General features: G+C 35.8%; 1 protein-coding gene across 1 annotated transcript; it reads left to right on the top strand.

The window, feature by feature from the left end:
* Positions 1–1,961: 1,961 nt before the first annotated feature.
* On the top strand, positions 1,962–2,588 carry LOC143564119 (uncharacterized). Its single transcript, XM_077051494.1, has one exon. The coding sequence runs from the start codon at positions 1,962–1,964 to the stop codon at positions 2,586–2,588; it is 627 nt and encodes a 208-aa protein (XP_076907609.1).
* Positions 2,589–12,677: the final 10,089 nt, after the last annotated feature.

The raw sequence follows: 12,677 nt of genomic DNA, 5'->3' as shown, positions 1-12,677 counted from the left end.
TCTCCATTTCCATTTCTCATTCTCCATACCAATTCTGTCTCATTACTGATGTACAAGTTGCATATATGTATATGAAAATACACACATACACACCAGAAATCATAAACACACAAAACCGTCATGTAGAGACATATTTGTAAGAAAACAATAGCGAACACAACATTATACATCATAAACCGCACTAGAAATATAATCTTGTTGTCTCATATTAGGATTTTTCCCAAACTTCCAGTAGGGAGACCCAGGTTCTAAACTTGCCATTGCTAGCATTCCTCCTGGTAGGCAATTTTAACTCCGTATGATATACCTGGTCTATTAAGAGGCATGTTGATGTTATCGAGCCCGAATATACAGTCGTATAAAAAGATTTTGAATAGACAAAAAAAAACCCATTTTTTCCCCATGAACCCCACCTCATCATCCATGAACCTTTTTTACTGACTTTTTAAATTCGATGTGGACTGATACCGAAACCCTAATGATGAGGATTCATTTTCTCTATATTTACTCAATACTTATCTGAATGATATTTATTGGGGGTCTTAGCGCCCATTGAACCCCATCACCTTCATATTTATCTCAATTACTTTCATTCACGTCTTAACTCAAAACATTCATGTGTACATTGAGTTTGCTAAATCTTTATCACATTATAGTGCTTTTCAGCTTACTTAAAATTTTTCCTCTATCTATATTTGATTCTTTTCATTTTTCAACATCTATTTTATCACCACGCACAGGCCAAAACATATATATTTCTCATCCTCAAACTTCACAGAAAATGAGGTATTACAATATTTCCCCGCATGAGAACATTTGTTTCTCAAAGTTCAACTATCATATCTAATATTAAAAGTTAGCATATGCTACTTTGATCAATCGTGAATTTTGTAACGATCAATTATCCACATTGATATAGTAAAATTATCGTGGCACGATCTTTCCAGCGATAAAAAGCTCAAACAAAAACCACATTAATGACCAAAAAACAATGTTTACTGTGTAGGTATAAATCTTTCAAGCTTCTTGAATGATATTGTTAGCTTCTATAGAGGTGTTTTTTTTTCTCCTAGATAAATGAGTGCTATGGCAAAAATTTGGAGTAAATTCTAGTGAACAAAGAGAATCGAAAGAGCTTAAGTGCAATGTGATGAGTGGACGGTAGTGGTGGCGGACGGTGGATGGTAGTTGTGTTGGATATTGGGTGTTGGTATGATGTTAAGAAGTGTAAAGAAATGTGAAAAAGTTTAACAATAGCTTATTTTTTAAGATCATAAAAACATTTTTTTAGATATTTTAAAAAAAACAAACAATCTACAGAAGCTTATGTCTGCGCGCTCGTAGACGTAAGCCCCTTGCAGACTTTTTAAGCAAAAACAAATAGCACTTAAGTATTGTAGGAACTAGGAAGTATCACAGCCGTTAAGACTTATTTGGATATGTGAGGTAGCGATTAAGGTTGAGGAAGTGTTACATTATGTCGAATGGGCAGTGACACATATATGTGTAAACGTGAAAGGCTCTCTACCTAATTGGGTTAGATATAGATTTAATATATATACAGTTATATGTTACAAAACAAAGAAGGAAATAATAAATACATTCAATACAAATATATAATCAAGGAGTGATATAGGTGATTGGATATAAATTAGTGGGATAGAATAAATATTTAGTGGGATAATATTTGTTTCATTATTATCTTAAATTTGTATAGCAAAGGAGATTGTATCAAATCCCTATATAAGGGATTATGTTAATGAAAGTAGGGAACGAATGATTATTCTTTCATGGTATCATTAGCCAGGTCTACCAACCTTGGCAGTTGCACATCAGTCTTCCTACCCATAAACACTGATCTCACCCTAGCTTCTTCTCATCCTGCATCTCAATCATATACCCATCAATAGCCCTCCCTTATCTCATCATCTTCATCTCCTTATCAGCCCTATAACACAACCATGGATGCCAAAATTCACCCAGCTGTTACTGTTTCAAACATACGAAACTTCATCCCGGTTACCCTTGACAACGAAACTGCGCAATACATTACTTTGTCTGAATTATTCATGATTCATTGCACAGTTTTTCAAGTTCATGACCATCTTCAACCCAACACATCACCGGCCGCTAAGTCCGGTGACAAAGCCACCATAGAGGATGTTGAGTTATGGAATCGACTCGACGCCATCGTGCTACACTGGATTTACGGTACAATATCCTCCGATCTTCTTCAGACTATCATGAAACAAAAGACCACAGCATATGATGCTTGGACTGCTCTTGAAACTTTGTTTCAAGACAATAAGCCTGCTCAAGCCCTCCATCTTCAAGAAAAGCTTACCAATACTCGTCTTGAGAGTTTCCCCAATATGGAGGCCTATTGTAGAAAAGTAAAGGTTCTATTTGATCAACTATGCATTCTCGATGCAGGACTCTCTGACCAACAACTCGTCTTAAAACTCTTAATGGGGTTAACTGACCAATATAAGACCACAACTACCGTGCTTCAAAACGAAAAATCCTTCCCCTCTTTCAATGAAGCAAGATATCGTTTGTGCCATGTGGAATCCTGCAAATCTGCCTAGGCCATGCATGCTTCCAAAGTGGCTGCCACAACTCTTGCAGCCTCATCCTCAAAAGCATATACAACTACTGACCCGCGCCCACAATATTGCTCCGACAGTAGCAACACAGAACAGTACCGTGGTCGTGGACATACTAGGGGTCGGGGTAGGGGACGTTCATCATATGGACGGGGTCGGGGTGCATCCTTTCCATCTCAAGGACCGGTGGCCTACTCACTATGGCAACACATTCCACCAGCTTTACACCCACAGTGGCCTTCTTATTTTCCATGGACTTCCGACCCTCCCTGCCCATATCCCACAACAACCAGGACTACTACTCCACATAGTCAAGGACTTCTCGAACCCCGCCCGGCTCAAGCTTACGCTGCTGGTTATACTTCAACCGACATCGAACAAGATTTGCACACCATGTCCCTTATCCGCTAGAATAACCTTGGTTCATGGACACTAGGGCAACGAATCACATGACTAACAACCCATGTAATTTCTCGTTTTTTTAGACAAGCATTTCACGAAATATAATTGTTGGTGATGGTAATACTATTCCGGTTATTGGATATGACAATCAAACCTTACCCTCACCTTACCCACCTTTTAAAGTTAACAACATTCTCTTAGCCCCTAATATAATCAAAAAACCTTTTATCGGTTCGCCGTCTTACAACAAATAACCAAGTTTCCATTAAATTTGATCCTTTTGGTTTTGTTGTGAAGGATCTTAAGATCAAGGCTCGTATCCTACACCGCAATAGCTCCGGGGATCTCTACCCTCTCACACCAAAAGTATTATCAAAGATTAGATCTTCGTCAACGTTTGCTGCCAGCTCGCAAGACTTATGGCATCAACGCCTTCGTCACCCTGGACCACAATTACTAAACTGTCTTAAAAAGTCTTGTTTTATTAATTTTGGGAAATTGAACAATAAAATTTGTCAATCTTGTGTGTTTGGTAAATTTACAAGACTGCCGTTTCTTGCTTCTTCTACTCTTACTTATATGCCTTTTGATATAATCTATAGTGATCTATGGACATCCCCCATCATTAGCACCGGGGGACATCGATACTATCTTTTATTTATTGGTGATTTTATCAACTTTTTGTGGACCTACCCTATTAGTAATAAATCTAATGTCTACTCAATTTTCACACGATTTTGCACTTTAATAAATACACAATTTAACTGAAAGATTAAACATTCCAATGTGACAACGGAAAAGAATGTGCCAGTTCTTCCTTTTAACAATTTTGTCATCAAAATGGCATGTCTCTCCGATTCTCTTGCCCACACACGTCTTCCCAAAATGGCAAAGCTGAACGCACTATTCGATCCATTAATAATATCATTCGGACTATACTTGCTCAAGCACACATACCTAATAACTATTGGCACCACGCCCTAGAAGTTGCCACCTACCTTCTAAATATTTTACCTAGTAAAATACACAATTTAAAAACTCCAACCCAATTATTATATCATCGTACACCAACCTACGACCACCTTGGGTCTTTGGTTGTCTATGTTACCCTCTCTTTCCAAACACCACTATTCACAAGCTTCAATCCCGCCTACACCGTGTGTCTTCCTCGGTTACCTGACTTAACATTGATGTTATAAATGTCTTAACCTAAAAGCTCATCAAATTATCATATGTCGCCACGTTCACTTTAATGAAACCGTTTTTCATTTTTCACATATACGAAGGCTAAATTAAGTAACACAGAAAGCCCTTCTTTTAATGGCCCAACGCTCTTTCGTAGTTTAGCCGGTGCCCTCCAATACTTGACGTTCACACGTCCAGACATTTCATATGCGGTTCAGCAAATTTGTGTTCATATGCATTCTCCTAAACTCTCCCACTGGGAAGCTCTTCGACTCATTTTACGGTATCTCAAGGGCACGTCTTCATTTGGTATAACATTGGGTTCGTCACTGGGTCTGTCCCTTTGTGCTTACACTGATGCGGACTAGGCCGGATGCCCGGACACTCATCGGTCCATGTTCGGATACTGTGTTTATCTTGGGGATAATCTCATCTCGTGGTCCTCTAAACGACAATCTACCGTTTCCCGTTCCAGCGCGGAAGTTGAGTACCGGGCAGTAGCGAATGTGGATGCGGAGGTATGTTGGCTTCGCAATCTTTTGTTGGAGCTTCGTAAATCATTGTCTCATGCCACACTAGTTTATTGTGACAATGTTAGCGCCATATATCTATCATATATCTATCTGGTAATCCAGTTCAACATAAGCGCACAAAACACATAGAGTTGGATATTCATTTTGTTCGTGAGCATGTCCAACGAGGACATGTCCGTGTTCTTCATGTGCCTACCCGCTACCAAATTGCTGATATCTTCACTAAGGGCTACCAAAACTATTATTTGATGATTTTCTGGACAGCCTAAGCATCCGGCCTCTAGCTTCTCCAAGACCTCTTGCTTCGACTGCGGAGGAGTAATATAATAAATATATAGTGGGATAATATTTGTTTCATTATTATCTTACATTTGTATAGCAATTGGATATTGTATTAAATCCTTGTATAAGGGATTATGTTAATGAAAGTAGGGAACGAATGATTATTCTTTCGCTATCTATTATTCCCCTTCAAGCGAAACGGCGGTTAACATACATGAAGTAACTCCCAAAAATGTTCAAATTGAGGTCGCGGCAAACACTTCGTAAAGATATCGGGTAGTTGAAGCTCGGTAGGAACAAAGCAAGTATGAAGCTTGCCAGACATAACAAGCTCCTGAGAAAAGTGATAATCCAAGTCAATATGTTTTGCCCGTTTGTGAGATACAGGATTTTGACTCATAAATAAAGCGTTGCAACTATCACAAAGTAGTGTAGGTCTATATGGTGGGAGAGCACGAAGCTCACGTAGCAAGTGAGTGATCCAAACGATTTCAGCAGCGGTATTAGCCATAGCCCTACACCCATTGCCTCCAAAGAAAATTGAATAACCGTAAGTTGACTGACGCATTTCGTTGCATCTTGCCCAACAGGCATCAGAGTATCCCAAAATAATAGTATGCTTAGGGCGTTGAAACACAAGGCCATGCGATATTGTCTCTTTTTACATACCGTAGTATTCGTTTAACAAGCTGAAAGTGATGTTCAATTGGAGCATGCACAAACTGACAAGCTTGATTGACGGCATATGCAAGATTGGGCCACATAATGGTTAAGTATTGTAAAGCTAAAAGCCCCAACGATGGAACGGTAAAAGGTGGGGTCAGTAAAAAGGGTACCAGTGGATGTGAACACGTCGGTAATGGCAAGTGGAGTGGAAATGGGCCTGGATTCAATGAGCCCGACACGAGTAAGGATGTCATATGCATACTTAGCCTAACTAAGGAACAACCCACATTCTGGGTGGACAACTTCCAAGCCCAAAAATTGTTTAATGCGCCCCAATCCTTGATAGCAAACTCGTTGCGTAAACGACTAATAAAGTTGGTAAGCATAGAGGGATTATTGCCTGCGAGAATGAGATCGTCCACATAAACAACGAGATACATAAGACAATCTCCTTTGATTTAAAACGAATAAGGACGCGTTGGCCCTACTACACGTAAATCCGCAACTAACAAGGAATGAGCTTAATCGTTGAAACCATGCTCGTGGTGCTTGTTTGAGACCATAAATAACTCTGTTAAGTTTGCACATATGATTGGGAATTGATGAATTAACGAATCTCGGTGTTTGTTACATATACGCGGTTTCTGTTATGGAACCATTTAAGAAGGCGTTATTCACATCCAATTGATGTAGTGGCCATTTGTTGATAACAGCCAAATATAAGACAATACGAACTGTTGAGGCTATCACAACGGGGCTGAAAGTGTGATAAAGAGGAAGAGGGGAGGATCATTTTTTTGACTTGATACCATGTAAACGTGAAATGCTCTCTACCCAATTGGGTGAGACATACATCTAACATCTAACAATACTAATAAAAGAAAATAACTGAGATGATGTGGCAATCTCACATTTATTCTTGGTCTAATCTCTCCTCTCATTGATTCTACCAATCAATGGGTTATGGGACAAAACCATTTTGATAAATGGCTTATAATTTCCTACTAATCTTTCATCTCATTCATCCTATCTCTCCATGGTTTATAGATCAAAATAATTTTGGGAAAATGCATTATAATTTTCTTTATAATTCTTTAATTCATCATCTTATTTATCCTACATATCCATGGGTCATGAGTTAAAATAATTTTAACAAATGAGTTATAATTCATCTTCTAATTCTCTAACTCCCACGTTGTTCATCATAACTATCCATGAGTAATAAGTCAAAACAATTTTGGCAAATGTTGTATATAAATAGACTTTTTCTAATTTGTAAATTTAAGATTATAGACTTTTTATTGTTTGTATTATATATTTTATTTTCTTTATACCTTTAATTTTGTTTATTTCTTTCAAATAACGGACCATATTTATTTTTATAATTTGACAAATCCCGTGTAATACACGGGTTTAAAAGCTAGTTTAATATATACTGCTACAGGTTACAAAACAAAGAAGGAAATAATAAATACATTCAATACAAATATATAATCAAGGAGTAATGATAGAGACCGATTCAAGATGGTCAATCCCCCGATAGACCCGTATAGTGGGTTTAGGCTCCAAGAACAAAATAGAAGAAGAGAAACCAAACTTTGGGAACGATTTTCTAGTTATTTTTCTTATTCTTTTTCTCGAACAATGATTACAATTTATCGGAAAAGAAAGACATAAAAAAAAAAAAGATAAACAATAAGGAACCTAGTTATAATATAATAAGGAAACTAAATAATAGATCAACTTAATTAAATATATTAAACTTTAATAATAATTTTGATCGTATCAAGTAATATACGTGATTGGAGATAAATTACTTAGATTGCCATCTTTGCTATCTATTATTATGGAATGCTTTAACCATACATACAGAAAGTATTAGGAGTCATTGCCTAGCTAGGATGCTTTAGTTTTGCCATAGATTAAGGTTTCTAGTAGTGAGTATCCACTAGGAGAGACGTCTATATATCGAAAAAACACCAAAACAAGTGTTCACATCTAGTTTACTTATTTATCCATAAAATCTAATTGCTACTTATTAAATCTGTGAGTGAATAATATAGCTAGGTTGTTTATGAAATATCCATGTTGTAGCTATGTAAGCCCAAGCATGATGGCATGGAATCAGTTGGATAGAAATTTACCTTACATAGGTCATCAAAAGCTTGTATAAATAGGACCTTTGATCACTTGTTTAAATGCACAAAAAATGCAACTTTCTCTCAAACTCTACTTGAAAAGAAATACTATCAAAAAATGGCACGTTAATGGCCTAATGGGTCGCTGAATGTTAGTCGTTAAAAATTTGTGGTATGATGTTATAATGGAGGATTTAGGAAACTAGCTTGGATTCTACTCTTAAGATTGATTATATAGAGATGTTCTTAAGGACATGGCCATCAAATAAGAAAAAGCTAGTGCGTATTACAATACACAACATGATGTTCTTACCTGAGTGAATTGAGGAGTGCTCAAAACAACATGGTTTTCTTTATGAAGCAACACATTGAAAACACAGCGACCTTGTGCCAGATTACACATGTAGTATGCCTCTTCTGTATCATAAACTAAAGCCCTACCACTGATGTTCAGTACCACCTGTTCAGATGCATAAAATTGGATTTGAAAATCACCAAGTAAAAAATGATATATATTTATATCACAAAATTCGGTATTCAACTAAGCTCAGCAAACTAATTATAGCCTGGTAAAATATGAAAAAGAAACTAGTATGCTAGTGAGTTATATTTGTTTCATGTTGTACAAACCAAAATCAAGAAGAAAAGGGGAACACAGGAATATTTGCGGGGCGTAACAGGCTAGAATAAAAGCCGTGACAAAATAGGTGGGTGGTGTATGTCCAGATTTTGCGGGGTGTAACAAACTAGAATAAAAGCGGTGACAAACAGGAATATTTGCAGGGCATAACAAACTGTCAAATTACACAAACTGTTTATGTAAATTTTGTAAATAATTAATGCACTAGGTTGTAAGAATATAAAATCAGACTTATTAATTTGTCAACGGTATCAGTTGCGCAATAAATACAGGTTTCCAGCATACCTCTTCCACATCGCGGTTTAGATTCTCCACAGCGATGTAGTAATTACCTGACTGTAAAATATTCTGCTGGATTACACCATTTCCTATTTGAACAAAAAATAAATATAGGCTTAAGAAAAACTCAACATTGATCAAGAGTAACCAAACTGTCATTCTTACCTTGAATGTTGTTCCAGGAGAGGGTGGTACTTGGACCTGATTGATCATCCAGGCATTGGTCTGAAGTATAACAATAAGCATCACCGTAACCATGGCCGTATCCATCACTACCTGAAAAATTACATACTTCGCAGTATTAATAAAGTTCAAAATAACGTTTTCAGCTAGGGGTCTCCGTAGTCTGCCCTTATCTCACTATCCCTAGACACTGCGCTGTCTCTAGATCCCTGCGTTATGAGTCGGATCATACTGGCTGTGTTTGTTTGTTACAGTATAATAAAGTGAAGAATAATTCAAGCACATTGAAGCAGCCTTTAGTTACCTATGATAATAGAACTCCTTAATTTTACCATTAATTAATAATGATTATTGTTCCACCTCATGTATCTAAGTATGCTTCATGAAACATATTATAATTTATAATACAAAACTGTTTGCTATGCAATACAGACGAAACACTTGGTTTACAGACTTTGTGTGAACTTGTTACTCAATAAAAACTCGTCATGGCATGCAAAATAGATCGATCGAAAACTAGTGCATGAAGTTAATTATTGTCCGAAATAAAAAAGGAAAATGAATTAAGTTACCTCGACGGATCGTTATAAGCAATTTTGAAGAACTGACTGCAGTATAAGTAATATTAATCTGTGATCCCTCATTTAAGAAATACATCCAACCCTGCAAAATTGTGGGAGTAAAATGTTTTAAATGAATTTTCTTAAACTTGAACAAATCAATGGATTTACAAGAAGTTGCCTTGTGCGAATTGCTTTGAAGAGATGCAGAATGTGCATCTGACCAACTACTTATGTGATCAAGATGTGGTTTCTTGTTAAACCCATATATTATTGGTCCAATATTTTTCTTGAATGGTTGCTCCACCTATAAGAACATCAATTATTAATGATCAATAACCAAATAATCAAACAGAATCGATTTGGTTGAAACAGGACTGAAGAACCCATCCCAATTGTAATGGTTCTATTCTTGTAAACTCCAAAGGCCATGCTAAAACATACTGTTGTAATGCCAAATCCATTTACAATAAGCAATCCACACGAAACTTTTGAATTCTAATCAATCCATTTTACAACAAGATACATACAAACACATTCGAACATCTAAAATCAGGATTCTATGTGCTAATAGTTTGGGATTTACACACATACGAACTAAACACAAGCACGGAAGCAATAAACGAACACATGGATTTAACGTGGTTCGGTCCAAACTGACCTACATCCACGGGTGGAAACTAGGCATTCTTTATCGAGTGGTAACGAATAAAAATACATAACATCATATAAGAAATCTCATCTGGGTTTGGCATTGTGTCGGTCGCCCCGTACCCGTCTCTTCTTTTGACGTCAACTAATAAACCGGGCCCAATCAAAGGAAATCTCGTGTTGGCTTTAAGCACATTAAAATTAGGGTTCGATGTGTTAATCTCAACTGTAATAACAATTCTCTAAATACTAGTGCTGGTGGCCACTTGTTTCACTAGAAAGCCAAATCAAGGTGTTGTGAATTAATTTGTTCATTTTTTTTTATTTTTTTTTTGTATGGTAGCAATTGAACTAAAAGTTTGAAACCCTAAATAAACATAGATAATTGCAGGAACTAATTCAGAAAAATAAAAATTTAATTTCAAAATAAATAAGAAAATTTAAAGTAGCAACATAAGCAACGCGAGTAATCAATGTCCTTCCTGACCCCAGCCTAACCAGCGGAGGAAATTCCGGTTGTTCTTGCAAAGGACGATTTCTGGATACAGGAAAACTGTACCGTCTCCGATACTGTGAATATGATCAACTTCTTCGTTTTGGGAGAACGAAGATTCTTCCATATAAGATCTACGAAGTTGGATGATCATTCTCCAAAGAGAATCGTAGTCGTCTGATGAACGAGTTTGATTGGTATCATCCATTTAAAACCCAAATGACAAGACAAAATCTGTAGCGAGGATGAAGAAGCTAGATATGACGGGTGCTATACATACACAAAACAAAATAGAATCGGATTACAGTAATCTCATGCACTAGAAAGGTGGCAATTTGAGAGTGGTGGTGAGTGTTGACTAGCTAGTAGTTGAGTGTGAACGCTGAGATATTTTATTGTAATAACGGATTACATCAAAATAATTAGATTTATTTTAAGACAAACTTTACCCTTATGATATCTTTTGCTAAAACAAATTTAAATTATACGCTTGTTTGGAATTGAACTTGGAACCTCCCCTAAAAAACCTCATATACCACTATCAAGAGGATGGCTCTAATTGACATCAATATAATTTGATGTAGTAACTAATTAATCTATATTTATATTTCTCTAACAAAAAGCCATATATTTTGCAACATTTCATTCTCACATTAATTTTTAAAAATATATTATATTATTATTCATTTATTAAATATATAAATACAAATTTGGCAACGATTAATTTAATCTATCTCATTTTTCCGGCCTCTTTTTTATTTATAACAAAATTAGTTCATTTGGCCGTAGGCACTACTGGTTCTTTATTTATTGATTATTATTTTTTTTTAAAGAAAACAAATAATGTTGGTTAACAGCTAATTGTTTGTGTCAAGTTATTGTGAATTGTATTGCATGATAACTTTTTATTAACAATGTATGATAATTATATTTTTAAATTGTATTTTGTTTATACATAAAGCATTTTATTGTAATTAATTATTCGTATAATACATGATTCTCAAGCTAGTTTGTATATATATATATATAGGATTAAGTTTATCTCAGAAGTATTTCTTATTGCTAGAAGTGTCAGAAATAAATCCAACCAATCACATTTTTTCTTTTAGTTTATCATTTATTTAATGACAAGAATGTTATACCAATGTGCAATTTGTCATATTTGGTAGGTCATAATGTATGGAGAAGTTATAAATAATTTGTTTTCATATTTTTTAAAGTATGGTCAAATCAACATATATTGAATTCTTGTTGTTTATTTTATCAAATTCAAATTTGTTGATTTATCAATAGCATTTTTTTTATTCTCGTAATTTAAATTTCATACCTTTATCCGGACAATAGTTCTTAAATTCAATAGCGCCGATAAATTTACATAGTACATAAATGAACACACGCATGAATAAAATTACACATACATAATTTGAACTACCACATACATAGTATATATACGAATCTATAGATTACATAAATGAACATACACACGATAAAAATTACGCATACACCATTGAAAATACCACTTACACAGTAAATGTATAAACATACACAGTGCATATATGAACCTACACAACAATATATGAAACTACACAGTACATAAATGAATCTACACACGATAAAAATTACAAATGCACAATTCAAAAATACTATATACAAGTACTGTCGAAACACCAAATGAAATCTGACCTGATCCATGACGATGTTTCCACGGATTTTCGAGATGAACGAACCACGTCTTGATCTTCTTCTTCAGCTGCTTGAGACCTGCGATGGCTTTTTGGAGGTGTGGAGGTGACTGCTAAGAAATCCTAAGATCTCTTGTTTACAGACACAAAAAGTGGTGGTGGCTCTTATTGAGCATGACCCTCTAACAAGGAGGTGGAGACCTCCTTATATAGAGAGCCTCATGGCCACCATCATGATACCCTTATGGGCCTAGCCCAGTTAGGGTTACCTCCACAAAACCCCCTCAGCCCAATAACATTGTATTAGTCCATGTAATAAAATAAGCCAAACATAATAGATTTAGGGTCGTAGAACCGGGTTTTAGTACCATACCCCT

This window comes from Bidens hawaiensis, unplaced genomic scaffold (genome assembly GCF_021521415.1).
Source record: "Bidens hawaiensis isolate Kalapana, Puna unplaced genomic scaffold, B.hawaiensis_p1.1 tig00021817_1, whole genome shotgun sequence".
NCBI classification, from domain to species: Eukaryota; Viridiplantae; Streptophyta; class Magnoliopsida; order Asterales; family Asteraceae; genus Bidens; species Bidens hawaiensis.
The sequence above is the reverse complement of the archived record's forward strand: the minus strand, read 5'-3'. Positions and strand labels throughout refer to the sequence as shown.

Coding starts and splice junctions, on each gene's coding strand:
- LOC143564119 (XM_077051494.1), top strand. CDS start 1,962: ATGGATGCCAAAATTCACCCAGCTGTTACTGTTTCAAACATACGAAAC.